A 24,308-nucleotide genomic window follows, 5' to 3' on the forward strand; every position below is an offset into this window, starting at 1 on the left:
GCCGGAACAGCGGGAACACACCGCTCTGACCTCTCTGCACTGGGAACGCCCGGCACGGGGTGGCCGTGGCCACCGCCACCCGCTCGCGGGGACATGGGGGACGGACGGACAGACGGACACCCCCCCCCCCCCCCCCCCACACCTTCCCCCCCCCGCGGGCGGCGCCGAGGCCATTCATGAAAAAGTTGACGTCAGGCGGGTGGGCGGGGCTGGGCCAGGCCACGCCCCCCGGGGCCATTTAAGGCGGCGCGGCAGCGGGAGCGGGGCTCAGCGCGGAGGCGGCGGCCGAGGGGTGAGGGAGCCTGGTCGGTTCTCCGGCAGCGCCGCGCATCCTCCCGCAGCGCCTGGGTGCCCCTTCAGCCACCCCGTGCCCGGGGCAGCCTCTGCTGGGACTTCATGTCTGTGCTGTGTCCCCTGCCCTGGTGAGTGGGCGCTTCCCGCGGGGGGCGGGCGGGCAGGGGGACGCTTGAGGCCGAGCCCCTTCAGCCGCCCGTGTCCCCTCATCCCGCCTCAGCCGCCCCGGGATGAGGCGAGGCGGCGGGACGGCGAGGGGCCCCGGGGAGCGGTTCGGGGCCGGCGGCCGGTGGTGGCGGTTCCCCGGCGGCCGGTGCGAGCCGGGCGGTAGCGGGACGAGTGAGCCGCTGCGGGGGGGAGTTCGCTGCACTTTCTCGCGCTGGAAATTCCATTAAAGCTGGAAGAGCCGAGCTGGAATTGGCGCCGCGCGCTCCGCTGGCGTGGGTGTCCCTGAGGTTGTAAAACAAGTCAGTGGGAGCTAAGGCGCACCGGCTTGAGAAATAAAATTTAAAAAAAAAAGTGAAAGAAAAACCAAGCCCCCCGCGCTTGCACTTTATTTACTGTGGTTTTTTACTTCCCCCCTCCCCGCGGGGCAGAGCTGGAGGAAGCGGGGTTGAAAGCGAAGCGCTGCTGCCGGAGCGTCCCCGGGTGTGCTGGAGCTGGGCTCCTGGGGGGAAAGCCGGGGAGGTGCTCCCAGGGCATTGGATGTAGCTCCAGCTTACGAGGTACTGAGCTTTTTCCGCTGCCTTCCAAGGGGGGGCAGGAAGGAAGGGACCAGAAATAGACTGCCTACAGCCTCTGCTGCTCGCTTCGCCGCTTGAATCGTGCTCGGTCCTGCCGGAGCCCCTCAGATCACTGGAATGCTGTCTTTTGTTTCTAGCTCTGATTATCTGAGATCCGCTGAAATGACTGAAGTGATCATGAACACCCCAGCCATGGATGAGATCGGACTAAGCCCCCGCAAGGATGGGCTGTCGTATCAGGTAAGTGTTTGGCTGGCAGTTGAGGCACTAATCCCGCGTGGAATTGCCTGGGCTAGACTGTTAAGCTTGGTCTAACGCACGTTTCCATAGCCTGACCTAATAGCAGGTCTTGCAGTAGTGAGAGCTAGTCAACAGACTGGAATGCTTGCTTGGCAGGAGATGGTTGTCTAAAATATCACTTGCTATCAGTGCGGGTTGGCAGAGGATTCAATTGTTTTGAAGTGACCGAGCCCCTGCTCATTCAGCATTCCCGGGGCTCAGTGGGAGATGGGTTAAAGAAGGATTCATGGCACTCACTGGGCTGAGAGGGCTCATGAGATCTTTGTAACACAGCATACAGCTGATCTGCTGAGAGCAGGAGGATGCTGTTTATATGGTATCCACAATTTTTTGATCTAGTTCTTGATTTTCCTGACTGATGTGCCCATTTGAAAGGGTTAACAATCCTCTGTAAGAGACAGTGAGGCCAGACACAGCCTAAATGAGCCGTGAAATGTCACTGGAGATTTTGGTACCAGGAGGCACGAGTTGCATTCATTCTGAAACTTCTGAACAATGTAGTTAGCTATTAATCTCTAGATCAATGAAGAAGTGGTCTGCAGCTAGATTTAGTCTTAACATCCCTTTCTTTCCTAGCCTGTAGTTAATCAAAGCTCAAGTTAGGCACCTTAGCTTCCCAGCTCCATGGTTTTCTTCACTTCCAGGAGGCTCGGTGATGAGCTCTGACACAGATGCTGAATGCTGGCAGACGACTTGCATCTGCTCTGTGTGTTGGGTGTCTCTTACCAGCATATCCAGATGCAGGCTTTGTCCTTGGCAGATGTTACACAATCTGCACGGAGGCATTTGCTCCAAGTGTGCATTCAGATGAGGTGCTGAATGTTTGTCTGAAAAGGGAACTACAAGGCAGCAGCAGTGCATGGGAACATGAAATTGACTGAACTTTGGGCCACCACTGAGGCCTCCAGCAGAAGGCATAGCTATGTGGAGGAAAAGGGGATGCATTCCTTCTTTTAGTCAGGATTCTGGCTCTGGAAAATGCAAGTTGTTTGGTTTATAGCTGTGCTTCAGTACTTGAGCTAGTGGGGAGTGTACAGCCTCTCTTTCCTCTCCTACAGAGTGCAGAGGCAATGGCAATTGTTAAATCTGAAGCAATCAAAGTCACCTGCATGGGCTGCCTTTATGGGTCACCTTTTGAAAAGGCTTAACCCAGTCAGGTCAAATGCCTCAATCTACCCATCCGAATTCCTAGGGAGAGGCAGAATCTAGGTGCCCTGCTTGTTCTAATGATCTCTTCAGTCAGGTTCTTCCCCAAGTGCTAATGACCTTGATAAAGTCTGCTTTGGTTAACTGGAGAACAGGACTGTTTGGTTTTGAGTGGATCACCTGAACCTGTGAGTCATAAAAGCTGACGACTCATATCTGTGCAGGGCTTCTGCATCCTTGATCTGTTCTCTTTAGTGGTCTAGTGGTAGATAATTTTTTTTTCAAATGCCTGCAAGGAACTTCACCTTGATTGATGTGCTGAAGAGTGATGGCAGCAAGAGTAGAGGAGTTGAAATGGAAGACCCTTATGGCATTAGTTGTGTATGGGCTGTGTAGGAGGTCTGCCTCTAAATCAGGTTAGTGTAAAGAGGATTGGGGAGCAGGATCTAGCCTTCCTTCTCTGGCTGCTAGGCTGAGAATGTCACTGTGTAAGTCAAGGTAAGTTGAAAGCATCCTTAAAGGGTTGAAAAGTCAGCTGAGACCAGCAAGGGCAAATCTGATGCAAATAGCACTATGAACTTTTTGTTCTACCTCAGACTTTGGCACTTTGTGCCTCATCTTGCTGATGGAGAGAGTTTGGTACATGGAAAATTGTATGCTTGTCTGAGAGCTGTAGTGCAATAACTTAAAACCAGACAGGGCTAATGGAGCATGACTGCTCCTACACTGAGGCTTGTTGTTCTAAGCTGCAGCATCTTCATCCACTCATCTGCAGAGTCAGGCACTCACAGTGTAACAGCCCTTGGCTGGCTATGAGAGGCAAAAAATAAAAAATGGAGCCAGAATCAAGCTTTTAGCTTCAAAATTTTGTGCTGTTCCTTTAGTAGAACTTGAATTCATTGTACTACAGAGATGACCTCAAACTGGGGTTCGAAATTTTCCCCTTCAACCTGTGTAGAGCAGGGACTGCCTGGGATTTGGTCAGTAGGATGCTGCCTGAGACTGGGGGCTGCTTCTGCCACCAGAGGCAGGCATGAAACTGTCTGGACCAGAGGAGGTGGTACAGCCCAGCAGCACTGCTGGAATTCTAGAGCACATCAGTACCTGCTGCAGACAGACTTGTCCTGCCAAGAGAGCTGTTTCAAAGTCTTTTTTTTCCTTTTACCTGGGAGTAAACTGAGGAAGCAAGCTCATACCCTGATTATAAACTTTAGCAATCTGATTCCTCTGTCTTGTGGAGTTCACTGAACTTCTTGGCTCCTCTCTGTCTCAGTGGTTGTGAAGGGAGCTTGGGTTGTTGACTTTTTTCTTCTGCATCTTCCACCCACTGGGGTGTCTGTCTGTCCTAGACATCAGCTGAAGGTCTGCACTCTCCTCCTTGGTAAAGCACTGCGCCCTTTGCTGGGCTGGTCATCACTGCTCAATAGTGAAAACTCAGACTGCAGAAGGAATACCACTATTAACTGAGTTCCTTCCATAGGCTTAAGGCAAACATGCTTTCTCATCATAGGATTGCCTTTTTTCCAGTTAATATGTAAAATGCTTGTAAGCTAGTGTGCTAGCTTCAAAATCATCCTCTGTAAGACAGCTTTTATTACTGTATTTGTGACAGCAAGCTGCTTTCTGATCCCCCTGAAGATGGTTCAGATTCCACAGGCCTGAGCAGAAGTGAGTGGTGAATTTGGGGCATGAGTCTCAGAACAGGGCAGCATAGACAAAACAGAAGATGTGACTGAAGAGATGATGTCATGCTGGGTCTTGTGCCTGCAGTGAGAAGCTATTTCTGGATCTTTAATAGATGTCCCATAATTCCCATGGGACTTACTAAACAAAAAACTCATTGAAATGCAGCTGATGGCTCAAGTTGCCCCTGCTACCAACAGATGTGGCTGTGGAGGGCTTCGCACACTTCCTGCCTGGCAGTGTCCAGCAAGCCAGGCTGTTTCTGCTGCCAGCTAGAGCCAGTGCACTGTTTGCTGCTTCCCAGCCCCAGAAATACCCGTGCTTTGAAGAGCCTCATCAGCACTCTGCCAGCTTGTCCTCTGTGCTGTCTCCCAGCAGCACGAACAATGCCGCTGAAACAGAGGCTGAATTAATCATTTCGTGGAGCTGTTGTCAAAACAGTGCCTTGACTGCAACCCTGCCTTGCTTCTCGGAAGTGGAGCAGGGTCTGAGCACAACTGAAAGTGCTTTAATGCCCAGAGTGTGCATTCTGAGCAGAGGCAGTGTGCTGAGCTGAGTGTGCTGCTTTGCTGCAGGCTGGCTGGCAGGTGGCTCGCTGGTCCTTCAGGCTCCCCTGGAGGAGAGTGGCCTGCAGAGGCTGAGCTTGCCCCGTGCCCTCAGCTGAGGTTTGGTTGTCATGGGGAGCTTGAGCTCTTTAAGTCATGATCGCATCATGCTGGGATCTGTGCAGGTTAATCACAGCCACAGCTCGCTGGCAATCACGTCAGAGTGCCTGAATCTGGGTAAATAGGCTTAAGGCTCTATCCAGTGCCTGTGCCAAAAGCTTGGTGTTGAGGAAGTCATTTCTGGTGAGTGCAACACCTCTTCACCAGCCCTGGGGAAGCACTGGCTTTCCCAGGGACTTGTGTGTGTTGGATCTCTCCAGTTAAACTGGACCACCAGTATGTTACTGGCCCAAGGGCTGTTGGCTCAATGGAAATTGAACTTCCTCTGTAGTTGTTTTCTTATCAGGTGCTTCATGTCTGTGCAGCTTTGATTTGTGCAGGGGAAGTCCTTCAGAGGTGCTGCTTGCTGCTGTGGAAGGCTTTGAGACCAGGCTGCAAAAAGGTGGTGATAGCCAGCACGGCTGCTAGACAAGATTAATGGGCAGAGTCAATGTGTATTCCAGGGTCTGGGACCTCAGTGAAGACAGAAGCAGGATATGGGATAAACAGATAAAAAGCCAATCATGTTGGCAGCTATGCTGTGCACGAGTGTTCCACTGAAATCCACACTGAGGGCAGAGCAGCAACACCTCGGAGCCTGTTTTTTCCACCTTACTTTGATGCTTTGTTAAACTGAGGGAAAATGGTTAGATGTAGGAAGTTTCCCTGACATCATGCCCTGAGACAGGGCAGTATTTCTGTAGCTGGGGAGTTGTTGTGGCTCATCAACCTGAGTCACAGCTGCCGTGTGCATACTTGGAGCTCGTTTTTGAGTCATGACTGCTGTGTGAGTGAATGTATGTATACATTGTGGCTGGAGGAGTCCTCCAGAGAGAGGACACTGAGAGATGACTGAAGCACTTTGTGAAAGGAGCTTGCTGTGCTTCTCAGTGGCACTAAAGTTTTATTTTCAGAACTTCAATGCTGATTTGGGATTTGGAATATTGATATTGCTGAAGAGGCACAAAATTCAGCCCTTCAGTCCAAGGAGGATGAGTGATGTATCCTGGTGTGGACTTTGCAGTCTTGTATAGAGCTACCACAGTCAAGCAAAGCTTTCCCCCAAACCAGTAACTTAATTTGGAAAGATGTCATTGCTTTAGTCTCCCTGTAATACAATTTAAATAGTTTTCAGCCCCATGGGAGGGGAGACAGGCATTTTAACTATGGGTGTTGGTATGGAGCACACATGTGGAAGTTGTTTTGGATTTACAAGTGTCACTTGGATTATGGTAGTGCTGAGCTAATCTTCTAAATTGCCTGACATCTTTGCTGCTTTTGGTGTTTCTCCATCCCTGTGAATGCTGAGAGAGGGTATGAGCCTCCCCAGGGCGATGAAAACTTTCCATTCTTGTTGCCAAGACTTCATCCGAGGATGGTAGAGCTAGATCATCTGAAACAGAGGCAAACATGATCGTCCTAAAATCATTTCAAGCTTTTGTTTCAAATTCTGCTTTTCCCTGCCCTTTCCAGCTGCAAGGCAAGGGTTTGGTTGATTTGTGTGTGATCTGGATAAGTTCATGAGGAGAGCAGTTCCCAGACAGAAATCCAGAGGGGCCTGTAAAAACCAGTCTTGCTGTTAGCAAGAAGCTGTGGTGAGTGGTGTAAGAAGTAACATGCATGTCCTCTGTGGATTTAGAGGTGTTGGATGTGTCTCTCCACGGCCAGAATTTGGGGCTCAGCTACAGGGGAGGCTCTGTGTGGAAGCAGTTGCAGCCCCTTGTGCTGTATCATGCAAGTGAAGGGGTGGAAGATGCGTTTGAGTTGCTGTAAATTTGCTTTTAGGCAGCCATCACAACCAGTTGCTTGTCACTTGTCCCCCATCAAGTGACCAGGTCTGCCAGGGGAAGGTGTCTGCCTCAGCTGTGTGCAAGGTGGCTCCCTGTCATGCACGAGAGGGAGAAGCTAACCCATAGCTCCTGCCCTCTTTGTGGGATGGGAGGTGCAGAGCCTTCCTCCCACATCCCTGGGCAGGATAACAGGAGCAGAAAGGCTTGGAGGCAGGTGCTGCTGTCCTGGCTGCTGTGCCACAGAGTGCAGAGCTCCCAGGTCAGAGCTGAGCTGTGCAATTCCCAGTGTGGAGCTTGCTGTAAATTAGGGAGGTTTCTTTCTCCCCATTGTCTAAATCTGGAGTGGGACCAGGTAAGGCCTGTGGACAAATGGATAAGGCCTATGGAACCAACAAATGTAGCTTGGCCCTACTGGAGCAGCACAGAGAGAGCTGGTGCTTGCTTATCTTTTTCTGTGAGGAGGAGGGGGGGAGGCTGGTTGGGTTAACCTTCTCACTTGGCTTCCCCAGATGTACAGTTAAGTCTCAAACCCTTTTTCCTTGGCCCCTGTGCTTGGCCTGCTGTCACCCTGCCCATCACACTGGAGGAAATCTGCCTTTCTGTGTTTTTTCCATTGACTGTCCACGCCCCTTCAAAGTGCAGTTGCAACATCTCCCTTCATGCTGCCTCAACGATTAAAAAGCATGACTTAGTGGAAAAAATCCTGACCTTCTTGGGTTCGGCCTGTCCTGCAGCTGTTTGAGATAAGATTGTGCTAGGGTTTTTTTTTTATTATTAAAAAAGCTGCACACCACATTTTGTGGATATTTGTTTGTAAGGAAATGACTACTGCTTAGTTTCTGGAAAAAAAATCTGGCAGGCTATTTTCAAAGAAATTGCTCCAATTTGACCTAATGTGCTTAAAATAATAGCAGTCGAAGGTTAGTTTAATTATTATACTGCTATTTTTCTTCCATAGGGGGCTATTTTCATGACATTATCAGCTTATGTAACCTCTTGAACCACACTTTTTTTTCCATTGCAGCCTTCTAAACCATGTAATGTCAAGAGTATTTTTTTTCCTGATCCTGGGTTTAGATAACTTGATGCTTAAGAGCCACTGACTGTACTTTCAGTAATGCACTGTGTGCCTGAAACTGATTTTGTTTGGCCAAGCAGAAGCCACAAAGTTCCAAGAAACAGTTGCTATCTCACTGGTGCTGGGAGTGACTAATAGCAAGTAGCTCACGCTGCAGTGCCCAGGTTGATATGGCTGTGTTCAAGGGACCTCAGCTGCTCTTGTGCGCCTGAAAAACATGGATGGTGGGAGCTGGAGTCCTGCACCACTGTCCCCAGGACCGGATGATCATGTACAAACAGCCCCTGATTTGTGCATTTCTCTCTGTTCCCTTGCCTGAATTTGTGTTAGGTAGCAGCCCAATGGCTTTCCCAATCTGATTGGCACAAAGCTTTGGGTGTGAAGGAAAAATGAGGCTGAACAGTGGAAGACTGAGTATTGCCAAGGAGGTGATGCTGTAGCTAATAGTTGCTAGGCTGAAGGAGGGGCTGATAGGATGTTGTTTCACTTCTTGTGGCCTGGACTTCCAAGGTGGTGAGTACCCAGATGATTGGCACAAGGAGAATGAGGCTTCATGGTTAATGCTCAGGGCTCCTGGATGGGGAGCCTGCTTTTGTAACTGGAACCACAGAGATCAAAGCAGATGAGATCTTGCTCTCAGACTGAGGCCAAGGCTGGCAGTGCTGCTCCCTGCAAGGATGTTCTTGTAACTCACTGGAACGCAGGTGACGTTCAAAGAAAAGTACAGCCACATACTTCTCACATGGCCTACAACCTCAAAGGGAAAATGCACTTTGTCATTTTCTTCTTTGGGGTGTTTAAATGCAACTCTGATGTGAAATGGACACTGATAAAATTGTTTGAAATAGCAGGTGGTGGTTGTTTAATCTTCTGCCTACTAACCATGAGGTTTGATGTAGCAAGTGCATTTTATCACCCAGCAGTGATAACCTTTTTATCACCCATCCAGTTCCCTTCTGGATGAGCTGGGGTTTGAAGGTGTTCCCCCAGCAGGTTACCCACAAGTAACACAACCTTTTCATATTGCAATCTAGTCATGCAAAGCTGCTGTGAACAATGCACCAGCAGGTTTTTTTTTCCCTTTACTCACACTTTGCCTCAGTTCCTAGGAGGATCAAAGTGTGCATCACTGGCATTAGCAGTGAGTATGGGCTCTGGTGCTGCTGCTCTGCACAAGCTTGTGCATCCACGTGGCAAACAGAGGGTGGGAGGGAATGGGAAAGGTGCACATTGAGGGGCTGGAAATCCAGGAGTCCTTGTATTCACTGCATGAGAAATACAGTGCATAACTGCTGGCTATGCCACAGGTACCCCTTTCCTGAAGAAATGCAGTCTAGTCCCCAGCCCTTCCATAAAATGAGTGTCCTGCTGAGTTTCACTGCTGCTGTGTGGTAGCTGTAGCGTGCAGAATACTGCCAGAATTATCTCTAAAATGCAGCTGAGCTATTTCAGGCTGGCACTGTGATACCAGACACAGGCCTTTGCTGCAAGGGTCTGGGCTGTGCTAGCCCTGGGTTGCCATGAGCCTTCTGCCTCCCAGCAGCAGAGCCTGGAGAACAGGCCTCTTCTGATGTGCAGCCTGACCAGCAGCAGGAAATGAGATCTCAGATTCTCTGATGGAAACAGCTCTGTGTGCAGACTGAAGAGCATTAATGCAAAAAGCAGGGGTGGAGGGGGAGTGAGGTATTTGGATAAATATCCAAAAGGGCAGGTGCCTATTTGCTGAGCGCTATCCAAGCAAGCGCGTGCTTCGGGAGCCTCTTGGGCAGGGCTCATTTCCATTACTTGGAGACTGGAAAAGGTTATTGACAACTTCAGGAGTGTTCCTATCGCTCAATGGTTGACTCTGTGTCCAGACTAGTCTGCCCTGGAGACCTGAATGTCTAGAGCTGGGTTTTTGGCCGAGCCTGTGCGAGTGCAGCCCCTCTGACAGCCTGTTCCTTGGCTCTTTCAGATCTTCCCCGACCCCTCGGACTTTGATCGCTACTGTAAGCTGAAGGACCGCCTGCCCTCCATCGTGGTGGAGCCCACGGAGGGCGACGTGGAGAGCGGCGAGCTCAGATGGCCGCCCGAAGAGTTCCTCGTGCAGGAGGAGGACGAGGAGGAGGAGGAGGAGGAAAACTGTGAAGACGCAAAGAAGGACAACAAGGAGCAATAAATGGCATCTGAGGAAAGGCAAGGGACTGCACCCTTCTGAAGGAAGAGCCACACTTTCTTTGAAAGTCTTTTTAATAAGACAAGTTCAATTTTGCACCTGCGAGATCTTAGTTTTTTTGTATTCTCTGTATTGAGAACTGAAGCCCTCGGTGTCACCAGACCTCCTGAGGAAGGAAGGAAGTAACGCAGAGAAATGTTTGCTGTTCTCAAGATCATTATCTGTATTTTTCCGAGGTGGAGGCAGCAGTGAAATTCCAAGCACATGGCAGAGGGTGACCACACGAGGACTGCTGGAAGGGGGAGCTCGGGAAGGGGGAGGAAAGTTGGAGGTGGCAGCGTTTGGCTGGGAGCTGCCTCTGGCTAAAAGCATGAGAACAGAGCCAAAATATCTCAGATTTGCCTTTCTTACAGCTTCCATTTTGTGTGCTGGGGGGTGGAAGGGTGTCCATAGCGAAGCATGGCTAACTGATCTAGTGACAAGGGGCCTGTAGCTCTCCCTGGTTCGGCACCTCCTAGGGTAAGGTGAGCGTCCATAGGAGTAGTCTGGTTTCTTGCTCTCGCTGTTGAGCCTGTTTTCCAGCCACTTCCCCCAAAGTTACTTTGTCCCCCTGTTTGCCTTTAGACTCTTCAATGCTGAGCAGCTGTATTTGCAGGATAGCATTAGGCTGCTGCTTGTCATCTCTCCTGCAATGCCCTAGCTTATCTTGCAGGTGGTGAGCATGAGGTGGTGTGCATCGGATGTAAAAAGGTGCTTCTGTCTGCAGCAAGAGCTCATGTAGGTTTGAACACCTCAGATTTTTCTCTCCTATTTGCTGAGGCTGCTGTGGGTGGTCTCGTCTTGTACAGTGCCCCAAGCCTAAGGGTGGAGATTCATGCCTCCTTGCCTTGGTGTCCTTGAAGTTGTAGGGTTTTGTGTCTCTTAACTTGCTGGTCAATGGGCTTGAGAGGGCTGGGGTGGGGGGGATTCTCCTCCAGCTCTGCACTGCAGGGCCTCCTCAGTGCAGGACAGGTGGGAGTGTTGGGAGGGGGGCTGCCAGACCTGGGGGTCATCCAAAGACAAAACACCAGATCTAGTGTGGATCACCAGTGGGGTTTGCAGGATGGGGTCTGCTGGGAGAGACCATGCCTGGGTGTCTTGAGACAAGATGCATTCCTGCTTCTTAGTGAGGGTGAAAAGTCCGTGGTTGTTTTAATGAAGTGCAGACTGGCTGGTGAGGTCTGGGTTTGGCCTCTCTTCACCATATCCTGCCTCAAGGAGAAGGCCAGTCTGCTGCCAGACAAAGGAACCTGCTGCTTTCCTGGAAAGAAGGGATGGTCTTGCAGCTTTGGGGACCAGCTTAGGAGCCAGTCAGTCTTGGGATAGGATGAGAGCAGGTACCACCTAAACCAAATCTGGGGTCATGGAAGAGAAAAAGAAATGTCAAGGCCTTAACCAAACTTCCATAATAATCCCAATGCCACCCCCCTTTGCTTATAACTGGTTCCATTTTTAAAATCTATTTGGACATGTGTGTATTTGTATTTTTAATACCTCATGAGTAGTTAAACGCTGGTGGGGTTTGGGAACTGCTTTTAACGTATTGGCAGGATTGTTTTAGTCTTGTCTTGCTTGTGTTTCAACATAATGGCAATAATTTATCAGCTGTGTAACTCTTTTTGGACAGATGGGGGTTTGGAGATGAGTTAGCACAAAGCAGGAGAAATTCAGTGTTCCTACACTGCAGCTGGCCTCTGGTCCAGCCACGCAGACCCAGTCAGACACTCCCTGCCCACCTTGGATGGGTGATCACTGAACAGCCATGATGTGGTGATACCATTTTCTCTAGCAATGGATTCAGCTGTTGTGTCTGTAACACTTGTTCTAGTCTTGCTGTCTTACTGGAGTGAGCTTGTACACCTGCATACCAGCCAGTTGTCTTATTTCTAAGTGTTACTCTCTATTGGTCTCTACCATCTGTACCACCAAGTCAAAGCTCTATATCAAAGATATTACCATGTGGGCAGCAGTGAGATGGCAATCCTTGGACTTCAGACCTGCTGTCTGCCCTAAAGACTTGCATATTTCTGTCTGCATCCTTTTTTTGGAAGTATTGTGTATATTTCTATTTGTTGTTGAACGTATCTAAAGAACAAAGCACTCCAGTAAAACTCCTGTTGTATGATATACATTCTATATTTCTGTAATTCTTTTTTGAGCCTCAGGGAGAAGCTAGCATTTTTTTCAAACTACATTTTTGTCACTGTGACAGTTGTAAATAAAGTTTGAAAATGCTTTCCAAACGTACTGGCTTTGTTTTTACTGCTGAAGTGGGTTGGGATGGTCAACCTTCCAGATCATGCCTGTCAGCTGAGCCTGGAGATGCTGGTGGCTGGCCTCAGATCATGCCCTATGGCATTGGAAACCTAAGTCACCTTTGAGGGGGCAGCACCTTTTGCCTTTCATCTTCCTGTGGTTGCCCACTGCTGTGTGAAAGGCTGCAGCAAACTGCTGCTCTGGTTTATTTATTCCTGAAAAAAAAAAAAAAATCTGTATTTATATCTGTCATCTACATCTACCCCCTTTTACCTAACCTTGCAGAGCATGAAGTAATGGAGAGTGGAAACTATTCACAGCTGCTGTTAGTCATGTTCCCTGTGCATGCTCTTCCCTGCCCTGAGCAGCACTCATGAAGACAAGCCTTGCCTTGCTGTGTGCCCGTAGGGTCCCAGCTGAGCTACCTGGGGGTGTCTGTGTTGGCCATTCTGGGTCCAGAGGTCAGCTCTGCCTGGGTAGCTGTCTTGGCACTCACCAGTGGCCACGTGCTGCAGTTTGTGGTGCTGCTGGGGAAAATGGCATTTCTGAGTGTGACTCTGAGCTGCTCTGGTACCGAGGCACTGTTCGGGCTGTAGGAGTCTGACCACGCCAGGATTCAGTAATTCAAGCTGTGTACTTTATGGGATTAAATTTTCCACTAAAAGCTGGTGATAAGAAGCAAATACCCTGGAATACCCCATATCTTTAAGGTACATGGATAGAAGTTCCTGTGATTTGGCAGCTAACACTCTAATCTAACCTAGGCAAACAAGCCCAGCTGAGGCTGGAGTGTTGTGTTTACATGAGACTAGTTTAAATACACTAACTAATGACCCTTCCATTTAATGCTTGAACTGAGGGCATGCTCAGTGTGAGCCCCACAGTTCCAAGATGAATTGTATCCTGCTCAACCCTCATGGATATTTTATGCCATGGGAACAAATGCAATATTAAAGCTGACCTCTCCTTTTCTTCAGTCAACCTCTAGCAGAGGTGCTTTGATGTCTTCCTTTCCTCAGGCACAGTTGCTTGCCTTGTAGAAGCTGCTACGAGACAACCAGATGTGCTGGTCTGAAATCAGCAAAGAGGTTTATTCTTGACCCAGAACGTTTTTGTTCAAAATACAGCACTGGTTAGGGAAACTGCAAACACATTGAACTTGTCTGCTGCTTCCACGTGCTGCACACCAGCAGGTTTTTCAGGCTCACATCAGAATGAATCCTGGTGTATCATCCTGTTTTGGGGTAAGACCAGAAGGCCTGGCCCCTGAGTGGGGCTTGCTCAGCCAGGGGGTCTGCCTTGTATCAGCCTGGAGCAGTGCTGGTGGGAAGGAGGCTCTTTCCTGCTCCTTGACTCCAACTATTGTGGCCAAACTGGAGCTTGGATCATCAAATGAAAATGGGCTTGTGCTGAATGGGTGAGCCTTAGTCATCCCAAAGAAGAATAATGGGTGGCATAAGGACCTTTCTTTGCACACAGAACAATGTTTCTCCTGGATCACATTTAAGCCTGAGGCATTTGTCCTCCTCAAGCTTTGCCCTGTAGCTGAAACTGATGACGCAGCAAGCTGTGCTCTGCTGTCCTGCTTAGTTCAGCCTGTGCTCACTCTCCCAGATATTTCATTTGTAGTGTTCAGTCAATGTGCACCCACTTCTGTTCACCTTCACTAAGCCCACAGTCACTTGAACCTCTGCACATGAACTGCTGGCATCCCACTTTGCCTACATTTGGGTGCAGACAGGAAAAATTACTGCTCTGTGGGAGTGCAAAGATAATTCACCAGCACTGCATGTGGGGAGCAGCCACTCCTAAGATACAAGTCCCCTTGAGCAGGCTGAAATTGTGCTCTGGTGTAACCAGTCTCTTTATCATTGCAAGGAACAGGAGAAGCTGAATTTTCTTTCAGGTGAGCTGTCTCCTTCCAATTTTAATCCTAGCAGGAAGTTCCCAGCCTATGAGGACGTGGAGCTTTCATCCTTGTGATGCTGATCTGCTTTAAGATGCCTTGAAGCACAATCAAAACTAAAACAAAATCCTCCAAGTCTACTAACCTGGAACAAACCAGGGGATGTGAGGAGCAACAGCCTGTAATGTACATGCTCTGAGCTCTCAAAAAGCAATCCTGAGCACCACACATCTCTGTATAAACAAGAGGAATTGCTATCCCTAAATCCTTACTGATGAGAAAAGCTCTGGGTGTTTCATGGTCCAAGTGATGCATTTCTGCTTATGTTTGGCAGCACAAATCTGTGTCTGGATGTGAGAGGAGCACAGCAGAGTTTAGTTATGCACCTGCCTGGTGTCCCCACAGTCAGCAGGGTCCGTGTCAATGTCTCTGCAGCAGGAAGGCAGCGTGGGGGACATCCTTGATGCATGGTGGCCCATCCAGGCTTTCCTGGAGGCCAGCAGTGTCAGTAGCACAGTGTCATTGGCTTTGAGCCACTTGGGTTAAAAATTGTCACTTTCTGCAGCCCCAGTGATCACCCACCTGCAGAAAGGGCTGTGCAAGCCTGGCTGGAGAGCAGCTCTGCTGAGCTAAGCTCAAATCCATCCTCACACAAATGAAGGTTTATGAGGGCTGGTTTTAGGAGTGGGAGGGAAGAGGCTTCATGCCCGTCGCCTAGGGAGGAACTGAGTGCAGAGAAACCTGCTTCACCCAGGAAATGCCTGGCACTGGTGGGAGCATTGAGTCTGTGTCTCTGTGTGTTTATGTGATGATGAGCAGGGATGGAGAGAACAGGAGCTGCTGCAAAGCAAGGGAGGGCACTGTGGGTGGGGGTGTGAGGTGTGATAGTGGAGAGCTGCTCTGCCAAAGCTCCTTGTGGCTCCATGGTTTGGTGCCTGAAGGACTGGAAATGCAGCCAGGACATTCCCTGGGGCACACACTGACCTCTGCAGCTCCCACCTTTTGCTCAGTGGAAGTTCACCTGGAAGAAAAGACGTGTGGGGCTCGACTGTGTCATGCTGTGCTGAGGGCCCCAGCATGAGCCAAAAGCCTGGGGTGGCAGGCTGGGGCACTTTGGGTGCTGGGACTGGAGACAGACCAGCTGGGGAAGAGATTCCTTTCTTCTCTGGTCTCACCTTCCCTATAATGGCTAAAAGGGGAAGGATTGGGGTCAAAGCAAGAGAAGTTAAATTTTTTGGGTTTTGTTTCAAATCAGACCTTTTCCTGTTGATGAAGAGCTTTTTCTCCCACACCAAGTTACCAACTCTGTGAAAGTTGTCTTGTGCTTTATCCACGTTAAAACAGAAACCCCCAGCCCCATGCTTGGGGTCAGTGACCTGTACCTTTCCCACCGAAGAGAGAACAGACAGGACAAGGGAGCAGAGCCTGGAGGGGTGAACCTCCACCCACCGCAACAGGCAGCTGAGGCATAACAAAGTCAAACGCAGTGTTCTGAGAGCCCTGAGGGGTGGGAAGAGTGCACAAGCCGCAAAGGAAGCATGCACTGAGCACTCGGTGGCTGCCAGAGCTGTAACCACACAGGGTTACCGTAGCAGCGACCATCAGCTTCATCTGATAAAAATAAGCAAGGAAGTCAAGTGTATGAGAGGGAGAGGATGTCAGAAGCCAAGCATGAAAATGTCACTGCAGCTCTGCTTTCATTTTCAGCGCTTCCTTCTTTATTCTGCCCTCAGCCAGTCCAGGAGCCCAGGTATTTCCTGCCCTCTCTGTGCCAGAGTGTGTCCTGCCTCTGTCCCAAACATCCCCTGGCCCAGGGGTGCTCCTGGCCACATGCTGTGTGCTCAGTGCCCTGCCACAGATGCTGGGAGCCTCATGCACACAGCCTGCATCTCTGCTGCAAGCTGCAGGGATGGAGCAGCAGGCAGAGCCTTGTCCAGCTGCAGCCAGGCAGCTCCCCACCTCCTCCAGGGTCACACTGGCTGCTGCCTTTGGCTCTGGACTGCAAGGGTGAGGATCAGCACAAGGGGAAACACGGGAAGATAATCCCAATGTAGTCACTGCCATGCAGCAGCCTGCTCCTGCTGTTCTGCACGCTGAGACCAGCTCAGCTGGGGTGAGGAGGTGCCTCAGGTTTGTGGCTTTCTCCAGCTGTGCCAGGGCAGGGAACAAGGGTGGCTGTACTGCAGGGGTTTGAGCTCTTCCCCACAGGTTCTCTGCATTCAGAGCTATGAGCCAGGCAGGTTACAATCAGCTCAACAAATATTTGTCAAGCACGAGCCTTCCTGAGCAGTGTTTGACAACTCTTTTCCACTGCAGCTGTTGCCAGCGCTGCCAAGCCTGCCGTGGGTGCTGCCTGCGGGGTGAGGACTGACCCCTGCTGCCACTGGAGCTGCAGCCACACTTCCCTGCTTAAAACCTGCTTTGTGGCCAGGTGACAACAATGCTGGGTCCCCTGGCGTGGAGGGGAACTGGCTGAAGGTGGCTGCTGGGGCAAGCAGCAGAGGTGGAGCTGCTTTCCATGTTCCCTTAGGTGGGAAAAGCCTTTCCAGTGTGCCAAGGATGCTCTGTGTGTGTGTGTGTGTGTGTGTCTGTGTCTGTGTGTCTGTGTCTCTGTGTGTCTGTGTCTGTGTGTGTGCAGGTGGGATATTTGCCTCTCAGTGCCCTGCCCTGCTCCAGTGCCCACAGTTTGCTTCACCCTCTGCTCAGCCTCCTGAGTAATTGGCACATTCTGCCATAGATTGGGTGGGTTTCATTCAGTTGCTGGGATTTGGGATCCTTCACAAGAGGGGAAGGAGAGGCAGCTTTAGAGCAGGGTCTCCTGCATGAGCTTGCTCTGAGAGCAGGACCAGGGGAACTTTGCAGGGGCTCTTCAGTCCCTGCCAGGCTCAGCAGATCCTGCTGGGGCCATTATCCCCTGCACTCAAGGACAAAGGGATTTTGTAGTGGGCAGTCTCATGACCTGTCTCTATCCATGGGGCTCTCAGCTGACCTGAAATGGGATTTGCCCAAATCTGCAGCACTTGGATGTGGATTCCTGGCTGGGACTGCTGTGGGTGCCTCTGTGTGGAAGAGGGAAGAGCCTGTGGGCATTCAGATGGGGCAGGGGAAAGTCATGCTGCCTGCTACTGTGCACCCCACTGGTGCTCCCAGATGGACTCCCGAGCTGTCCTGGCCCATTCCAGGGCCTTTCTCAGCTGCCTGTTTGCTGCAGCATGTTTCACAGACTGCACCCTGTCCATGTGCTCCTTTCCATACAGAATCCTTTCTGCTTTTTCTCAGTAGCAGCCCAAGCAATTTCTCCAGGACTTCCTATCTCTGCCTTACTTGATCAGAGCAACTAAACCTCTGTAACTAGTCCTGACCTCTGTAAAGTGGGATTGGCCACAGAATGCAAGAAATATCATGTTTAACTTGAGTATTTTGCTCTTTATAGGGACTTTTCATCAGTGACTTTCCATACCTGTCTCTTTCAACAAGCCTTAGATATTTGTCTACAGGGAAGGTTCCTGGTGTGATGCAGCAGCAGTCACTTTTGAGGAAACCTGATCAGAAGAAATCTCCAGAGCCACTGCTGTAAGAAGAAATTGTTTATTTGGGTGAGTTTTACACAGAGAGCCAGCAAAAGCTCCAGACCCTGGAAGCAAGGACCCCAAAAGCTTCATACCCTGTGATGCCACCTCCCACCCTGGCACTGGGCTAGTCATGCTAAGCTGCCTCCATGGTAATTAAAATCTGGGTGTTCAGTCTGAGGTAGTTGTTAGGTCTCCTGCTGTACTCCATGGAAGGAAGTAAACATCTCCAGAAGGTGAATCATTTTAACAGCCTATCTGGAAAGAATGTCCTCAGGCCAGCAAGAGGATGGAGATAACCATGGAGTTGATTAGAGGGGTGGAGCAGCTCTCCTAAGAGGAAAGGCTGAGAGAATTGGGACTGTTCAGCCCGGAAAAGAAAAGGCTTTGGGGTAACCTAATTGCAACCTTCCAGGACCTGAAGTGAGCCTACTACAAGACAGATGGAGAAGAACTATTTAGAAGGGCCTGTAGTGACAGGACAGGGGGAATGGCTTCAAACTCAAAGAGAGAGTAGGTTTAGATGAGATTTTAGGAGGAATTCTTTACTGTGAGGGTGGTGAGGCACTCACTCAGGTTGCCCAGAGAAGCTGTGGATTGCCCATTCCTGTAAGTGCTCAGGGCCAGGTCGGATGGGGCCCTGAGCAACCTGCTTTGGTGGAAGACATCCTTGTCCATGGCAGGGGGCTGGAACTAGATGATGTCAAAGGTCCCCTCCAAACCCAAACCATTCAATGTTTTTGCATGCCCAGCTTTCAAGCAGCTGAATCCAGATGAGCTGAACCTCACCCTTGGTTTGTTTAGTACTTTCACCTTGTTGGGTTTGCCCCTTCACATGTCAATGCCCCCACTTCTGTAGTGCAAAAAGATTAATGCATCCATGGCCAGCCATTCTGTGTGAGCCCAGTGGACTGAATTTGCTGGAAAATTCACATTTCTTAAAAAATAACCCTGACCCAGCAGGACATGAAGTGACACAACTGGTGAAAAAAACCCCAAATGTGAATGGGAAGAATGAGGAACACACAGGCAAGACTGCAATGAAGACCATGGAAGCAGAAGGAGAGGTGTCAGGGACAAACCACATGCAGCTAGTTCACAAACTCTTGATGAGGTTCCTCCCACCTGAGCTGAGGAAAGCAGACCAAGGAGGTTAAATAGACTCCCTGTGTTTTGTCTGCAGCCCAGCTGCAGGACCTGATCCTGTTTGCTCCCTTGCTCCCACAGCAAAAACCTCTGGGTGTGCATGGATCTTGCACAGTACCCACCTCATCTTTCTGTGTGTGTGTCAGAGATTCACTGCAACAAATGGCAGACAAGCACAATCTACTCACCAGGAATCACCTCAGTGTCTCAGGAAAAGTTGTTATTTCCACTCCATTTTTTCATATTAAAATGTTGGGGACTTAAGTATTTCTCTAGGGCATTTTTCTGTCCCCACACATCTGTCCAGGTATGTGGTGGCTCACCTGGCAGGCTGGCTGGACAAGAGTCTCCCCACAGGTTTCAGGGGGATGCTGGTCTTTCACCTCCTCTGCTGGGGTCTCACAACCAGTCAGCCCCACCAGGAAAGAAAATGCAGGGACCAGCAGCATGCTAGAGGGAACAGCAGCTTCCCCTGCCCCTCACAAAGCACAGCAGGCTCCAGAGCACCCTTGGAAACATTTCATAGAAGGGCAGAGCACGGAGCAGCAGCGGAGAGCAGCAGCCTGCCATTCGTGCAGCTGCAGCAGGGTGTGACAATGCCTGGGTAGTAAAGCCAGCTGTGAGCAGCACAGATGAAAGGCACCATAAAAAACACGGCAGGAGAAGCACAACCATGAGAGCACAGCATTTTCACTTTCCATCTGTTGATGCCTGCCTAGTGGTAATCAGAAGGAGAAGTGAGAAAATTATGCCTCTGAAGTTTTATTCCATGTCTTATCTGCTTTTTGCTGTGTTATATAAGGGCCCAGTCTAGAGCTACTTCAATGATCAGATGCTTAACATGAAGGTGTGTGGAAAGGCTTCAGGTTTAGCACCTATTTTCTTCACTTGGCTGCCCTGGTCCTCTGGACAAAAGCAAGTCTGGGGAAATGACTGCCAAAGCTTTGCCTGTGACCAAAACACAGCGCAGGACTGGCAGGAGGACGAGCGACCAACAGGAGCTGATAACAAGTTGCCTTTGCTAATTGCTGTTTTTAAAGTCCAAAGTCATTGGAAAAAATGAGTAAAGTTAGATTTCTCACACTAACGACAAGAGAGTGCGCTGGAATGTCTGAGTCACCGCTCTGAGCACTCCTAATTACACAGAGATACACTTTCCATGGGCTGTGTTACATATTACAAATGTGAGCAGAGGCTTCCAGCAGCCTGGTGTCTGTCATTATGAGTGCTGTTTACCAGGAGATTTGAGCCGGGCTGGGGTGACCCAGTGGGCTGCAGTTAGAGGGGTGGGATTTTTGCAGGTGATTTTATTTGTTTCACACAAAACTGGAGCCCAGTCTGAAACCAGCGAACTGAAATAGCAGGTCATTATTTTCTTGCAAACGTGGGAGCTGGGTTTTCACCCGAGCCCACACTCACATGCAGTGTGCTCTTCACCCTGTCTCTGAAAGCTGCCACGGTGCTGGGGCTCTTGGGAGTGCCTCTAACACACAGAACAGGTTTGCTCTGAGGGCCTGTGCCAGCCCCTTGCTGGCAGCCTGAGGGGTGTTGGAGCTCTGGTCCAGACCTCACAGTCCAAATTGATTGCACAGGGCAGGGCAGGGCTGGTCCCTGCTGGTGGTGAGCCCTGGGTGGGGGGCAGTGACCTGGGGAGGCTTCTCCTGCTGTGTCCGGGTGCAGCAAGGCCACAGCAGCATCTGCCTCTGCTGGAGGATGCTGCTCTGGTGGCTCCTGGAGCAAATCTGCCAGCCCTGGGTGGGAGCCTCAGGCACCCAAAGGCACCTCAGAAGGCAGAGGGTGCCTATGCACAGGTTCAGACATTCCTCCTTGATCCTCAGGTGGCCTTCCCAGGTAATCCCAGGGCAGCCAGCACTGGGCCCTGTCAGGGGACAAGTTTCCTGTGGCCCACATGGACCATGAGCTGCAGAGCCAACTCCAGTCTGCCCTGCGAGGTGCAAAGATGTCCTTCCACTGAGTGACCTCCTGGGATGCTGGTCCCAAGGCTGTGGGCCCCCAGAGGCAGTGCCAGCCCCTAAAATTGAGTGTACTGATAGTACTTTTCCTGGATTACCTTCACACTCATGTGAGCAAGCTTCCCAACAAAGCAGGCAAGCAATTAAAGAGCTGAGGCCTCATTAAAACAACTAACCACACCACAGGGCTTGTGATGTCTCCAGCATGATTGATAAGATAAGAGTGAGGCTTTGGAAGAATCCAGCGTGGAAAGGGTTAGGGCCTCAGTTGTGTAATTCCTTTAATGAGTTGTTTTGTCATAAACCATATGATACAAACAGGCAGGAACAGGGGCAGGAGGAGGATGAAGAGGGTGTGGAGGATGGAAGGCTCCTCATAGCCCCCTCAGGCTGTGGAGGCTGGAGGTCCTTAACTGCTGGTGACTAATGTTGTTATCTGAATTTTTACCCTTTTGAAGTGGTAATGTTTCATCTGTGGTTTGGCCTCTTTATTCTTTTGTTCAAAACAAGGCTTGTTTGCCTTTTCCTTCTTATCCCCCATGGTTCCCCTCCCCTAGGATGGGAGGTATGGGTGGGGAAGCTCACTGTATCCCTGAGGGTGAGGATGTGCAGCCTCATACAGCAGACTGGAGATGAGGGAGAAAAAAAAGGTAATTTATGAGTGTTGGGCCCCAGGTTTGTATCCTCTCCAGAAGAGCTGGCATCCTCTGCAGCAAGAGCCCCAACCCTTCCAGCTTCACTGCCACCAACATTTCCCCAGCCAAGGAGCAGAATATTGCACTGAAATAAAGGTTTAAAAAAAAATCCATTAAAAAAACTCCTGTTGGTTTTATGCTAGCCCAGATTCCCAGGAGACCACATGGTGGGGACCCTGTGCCTCGCCAGTCCCGGGGCAGGGGCAGCTGCTGACCAGAGCCAGCTGATTGCTGCAGGTGCAGGCAGTTGTGTGCTGGCCACGGCTCTCTGAACGTGTTAGGCAAGCTGCTGTCCCAGGCTGCTTGGTTTAGTCCCCCTGGGCCTGGCTTTCCACTGCACCAGGGCTTTTTTTAGCATAATTATTATATTTTCCATCCCAGGCTAGGGATGGTGCCTGCTTATCAGTGCCACTATGGCCCCAAGAGGGAGAGATGCCCTGTGGCACCGGCAGCAGGGCTGGAGGTGCCTTGTCTGCTTTCCAGCCAAGTCCTGGGAGAGCAAAGGGGGCTGGGCAGCTTTGCTGGGCAGCAGTGGCACGTGCTGGGATGTGCCCCTGTGTGTTGGAGCACCTCAGCCTCTGGTGTGTGCACAGGAGATGTTCAGCTGCCTGTCAGACCAGGTTTTCCCGGTGGTGACAGTGCTGGGAGGGAGTGTGAGCACGTCTGTGGGGTCACTGGTGCTCCAGTGACCTTCCTGCTGCTCCCCAGGGTGGGCCAGACTAAGGCAGGCCTGGTTGCTTTTGGGGAAAAATTCTAACAGGCTCAAATGGTAAAGAAATGACCTGCAACAGAGCTGAGACACAGAACAGCATGACAAATATAATAGGAGCTTTCTGGTAGTGGCAGCCTGGGGTGTTTTATGGTGGCAGGTCAGTGTCCCGAGATGGGCAAGGGGAAGGGGAGGCCTCTTCCAGCTCTTGTCTACTTTTCCCTTTTGGAAAGGCGTTGTTTTTATATTTGACATCCAAACACTTTTCTCTCAGCTGCTAAATGAAGCTCTGAGTGTTCTGCTCCTCTTTTTGAAGGGGTCCTGGAGGGGGCTGAAATGTGAGCCCGGATGCAAAGGTGCAGATTCAGCCTCAGTATCACAGACTGCACCGAAGGAGCCACAGCTCTTCCCACTTCTGGAGGGATAATTAATCCCCTGAGGTGGCTGCTGGCTGCAGTTTTGGGGAACCAGTTTGCAAGCCAGGGACTAGAGCATTAAGGAGCAGCTACTAGAGGCAGCTGAGGGTGCAGAAAGGGAGGAATATTTAACTTAAACCAGAATTTTAAGCTTGGGGCCAGAGTGGGTATGCTTGTGAGAATGGAATGGAGGGGGATCTAATTTTTAAATAAGTGCCACCTCACCTCTGCCTCATGCCAGCCTCCTCCACTCCCTCCCCAGTAACAGGCTCTTTACATGATGCAAAAGGGAAAAAAAAAAAAGAGAATAAAAAGAGAACAGGGAAATTCTTGAGATTCTTTCCAATGGAAAAAATGTCTCCACTTATCACTCAGTGTCAACAGCAGCAGACACCTGTGCTTAAACACCCAACGACAGGGACAAGCCAAAAGGTAACCTAAAGCCTCTGCTGCTGCATCCCCCAGGGGCACACAGGCAGGACAAAGGATTTGGACTCCTCCATCAGCCCCGTGGGGCTGTGGCCAGGGGCTGCAAAGCTGTGAGGAGGCTCTGAGGTGGCAAAGCTGGCAGCATCCCTCGGCCAGGAAATGCCTGCAGCCCCGGAGCCAGGCGTTATCACACGGTCCCTAATTAGACTGTCACCTACTTATCCCTCCCTCCAGCTCTTGCTCCATCCCCCTGGCACACTGCTCTGCCAGTGACGGGGTAATTGGCTCTCCTGGTGCCACAGCAGGGCACACCTGGGCCCTGTGCTGCCCGTTCACACCTGCTGGGCATGCCAGGCCCTTCAGGTACTGCTGCCTTTGGGATTTCTTGGTCAGCCCATCAAAACTCCTGCTCTTCCCACTGCCTTGTCCATCAGTCTCTCCGATAACCAGCACCCAGACCTTCCCCCAGTCCCTTCTTACCTTTCTTCAAGTTATTGTCCAGGGAAAATATCACAGTTTTGGGCAAGAGGACCTCCAGACATTACAGCAGCCTGGTGTTTTTGGTCCTATGCAACGCCAGGCTGTTGGTAGGAAGGCACTATGACCTGACAGTCTGGTCAGGGGAACACCTGCTTCCCATCCCTCAGTCCTCACCCATTTCCTGCATGGTGTTGAGCAAGCTGCTGATTTTCTACATTCATTTCTTAGTTAATGCCAACACTACAGCTTGATTCCTACCTGTGAAGAATAGAAATAATGATAATAATACTAATAATGATAATAGTACTACTAATAATGAAGGCCATTCATAGAATGTGCAGCAACACCCTGCATGTGAAGACAGAGATGGTCAATTATTAGTGAATGTGTAATCATAGAATGGTTTGGGTCAGAAAAGACCTTTAAAGGTCATCTGTCCAACCCCCCTGCAATGAACCTACACCACCAGACATCACTGCACATGTCTTCATCATGTTTCTATCCTTATTTCTGTGGCTGCTGCATTCCTCCTGGCTTGGTCGGTGATGATGCTATTGAGATGTTTTCTAAACAGAGACAATTATCCCACACAGGCAATAGGATTTAATTTATCCTGCTAGGAAGATACATCTTGGTTAAGGTCCATGCATCCACCAGAATGGGAATTTGGCTCACACCTGCCTCCAAGACCTGGCATATCCTGGCTGATGCTTTTTAGCTGAAGTGCTTGGATTTGGTGTGTGATTGCTCTCAGCACCTCTTGCAGCAATGCAGATGTGTCAGGGGGATGCCTAAAC

At 50.3% G+C, this 24,308-nt stretch overlaps 1 protein-coding gene across 2 annotated transcripts; it reads left to right on the top strand.

The window, feature by feature from the left end:
- The first annotated feature begins 254 nt into the window (after window positions 1-254).
- LBH (LBH regulator of WNT signaling pathway) lies at window positions 255-12,179 on the top strand. Of its 2 annotated transcripts, none has more exons than XM_071423604.1 (3): window positions 255-422; window positions 1,175-1,277; window positions 9,693-12,179. In XM_071423604.1, the coding sequence occupies exons 1-3, from the start codon at window positions 397-399 to the stop codon at window positions 9,894-9,896; spliced, it is 333 nt and encodes a 110-aa protein (XP_071279705.1). In that variant the 5' UTR covers window positions 255-396; the 3' UTR covers window positions 9,897-12,179. The 2 variants fall into 2 exon arrangements, with proteins under 2 accessions (XP_071279705.1, XP_071279716.1); XM_071423615.1 differs by lacking the exon at window positions 255-422 and adding an exon at window positions 451-1,019.
- The last annotated feature ends 12,129 nt before the right edge of the window (window positions 12,180-24,308 follow it).

The sequence above is a fragment of the Agelaius tricolor genome, unplaced genomic scaffold, assembly GCF_023055355.1.
Source record: "Agelaius tricolor isolate 1412-34295 unplaced genomic scaffold, bAgeTri1.0.p SCAF_1, whole genome shotgun sequence".
Taxonomy (NCBI): domain Eukaryota; kingdom Metazoa; phylum Chordata; class Aves; order Passeriformes; family Icteridae; genus Agelaius; species Agelaius tricolor.

Bases quoted from the DNA above. Each gene is read 5' to 3' on its own strand.
- LBH (XM_071423604.1), top strand. From the start codon at position 397: ATGTCTGTGCTGTGTCCCCTGCCCTG. The intron at 423-1,174 runs GTGAGTGGGCGC...TTTTGTTTCTAG, and splicing joins GTGCTGTGTCCCCTGCCCTG to CTCTGATTATCTGAGATCCG. The intron at 1,278-9,692 runs GTAAGTGTTTGG...TGGCTCTTTCAG, and splicing joins AGGATGGGCTGTCGTATCAG to ATCTTCCCCGACCCCTCGGA.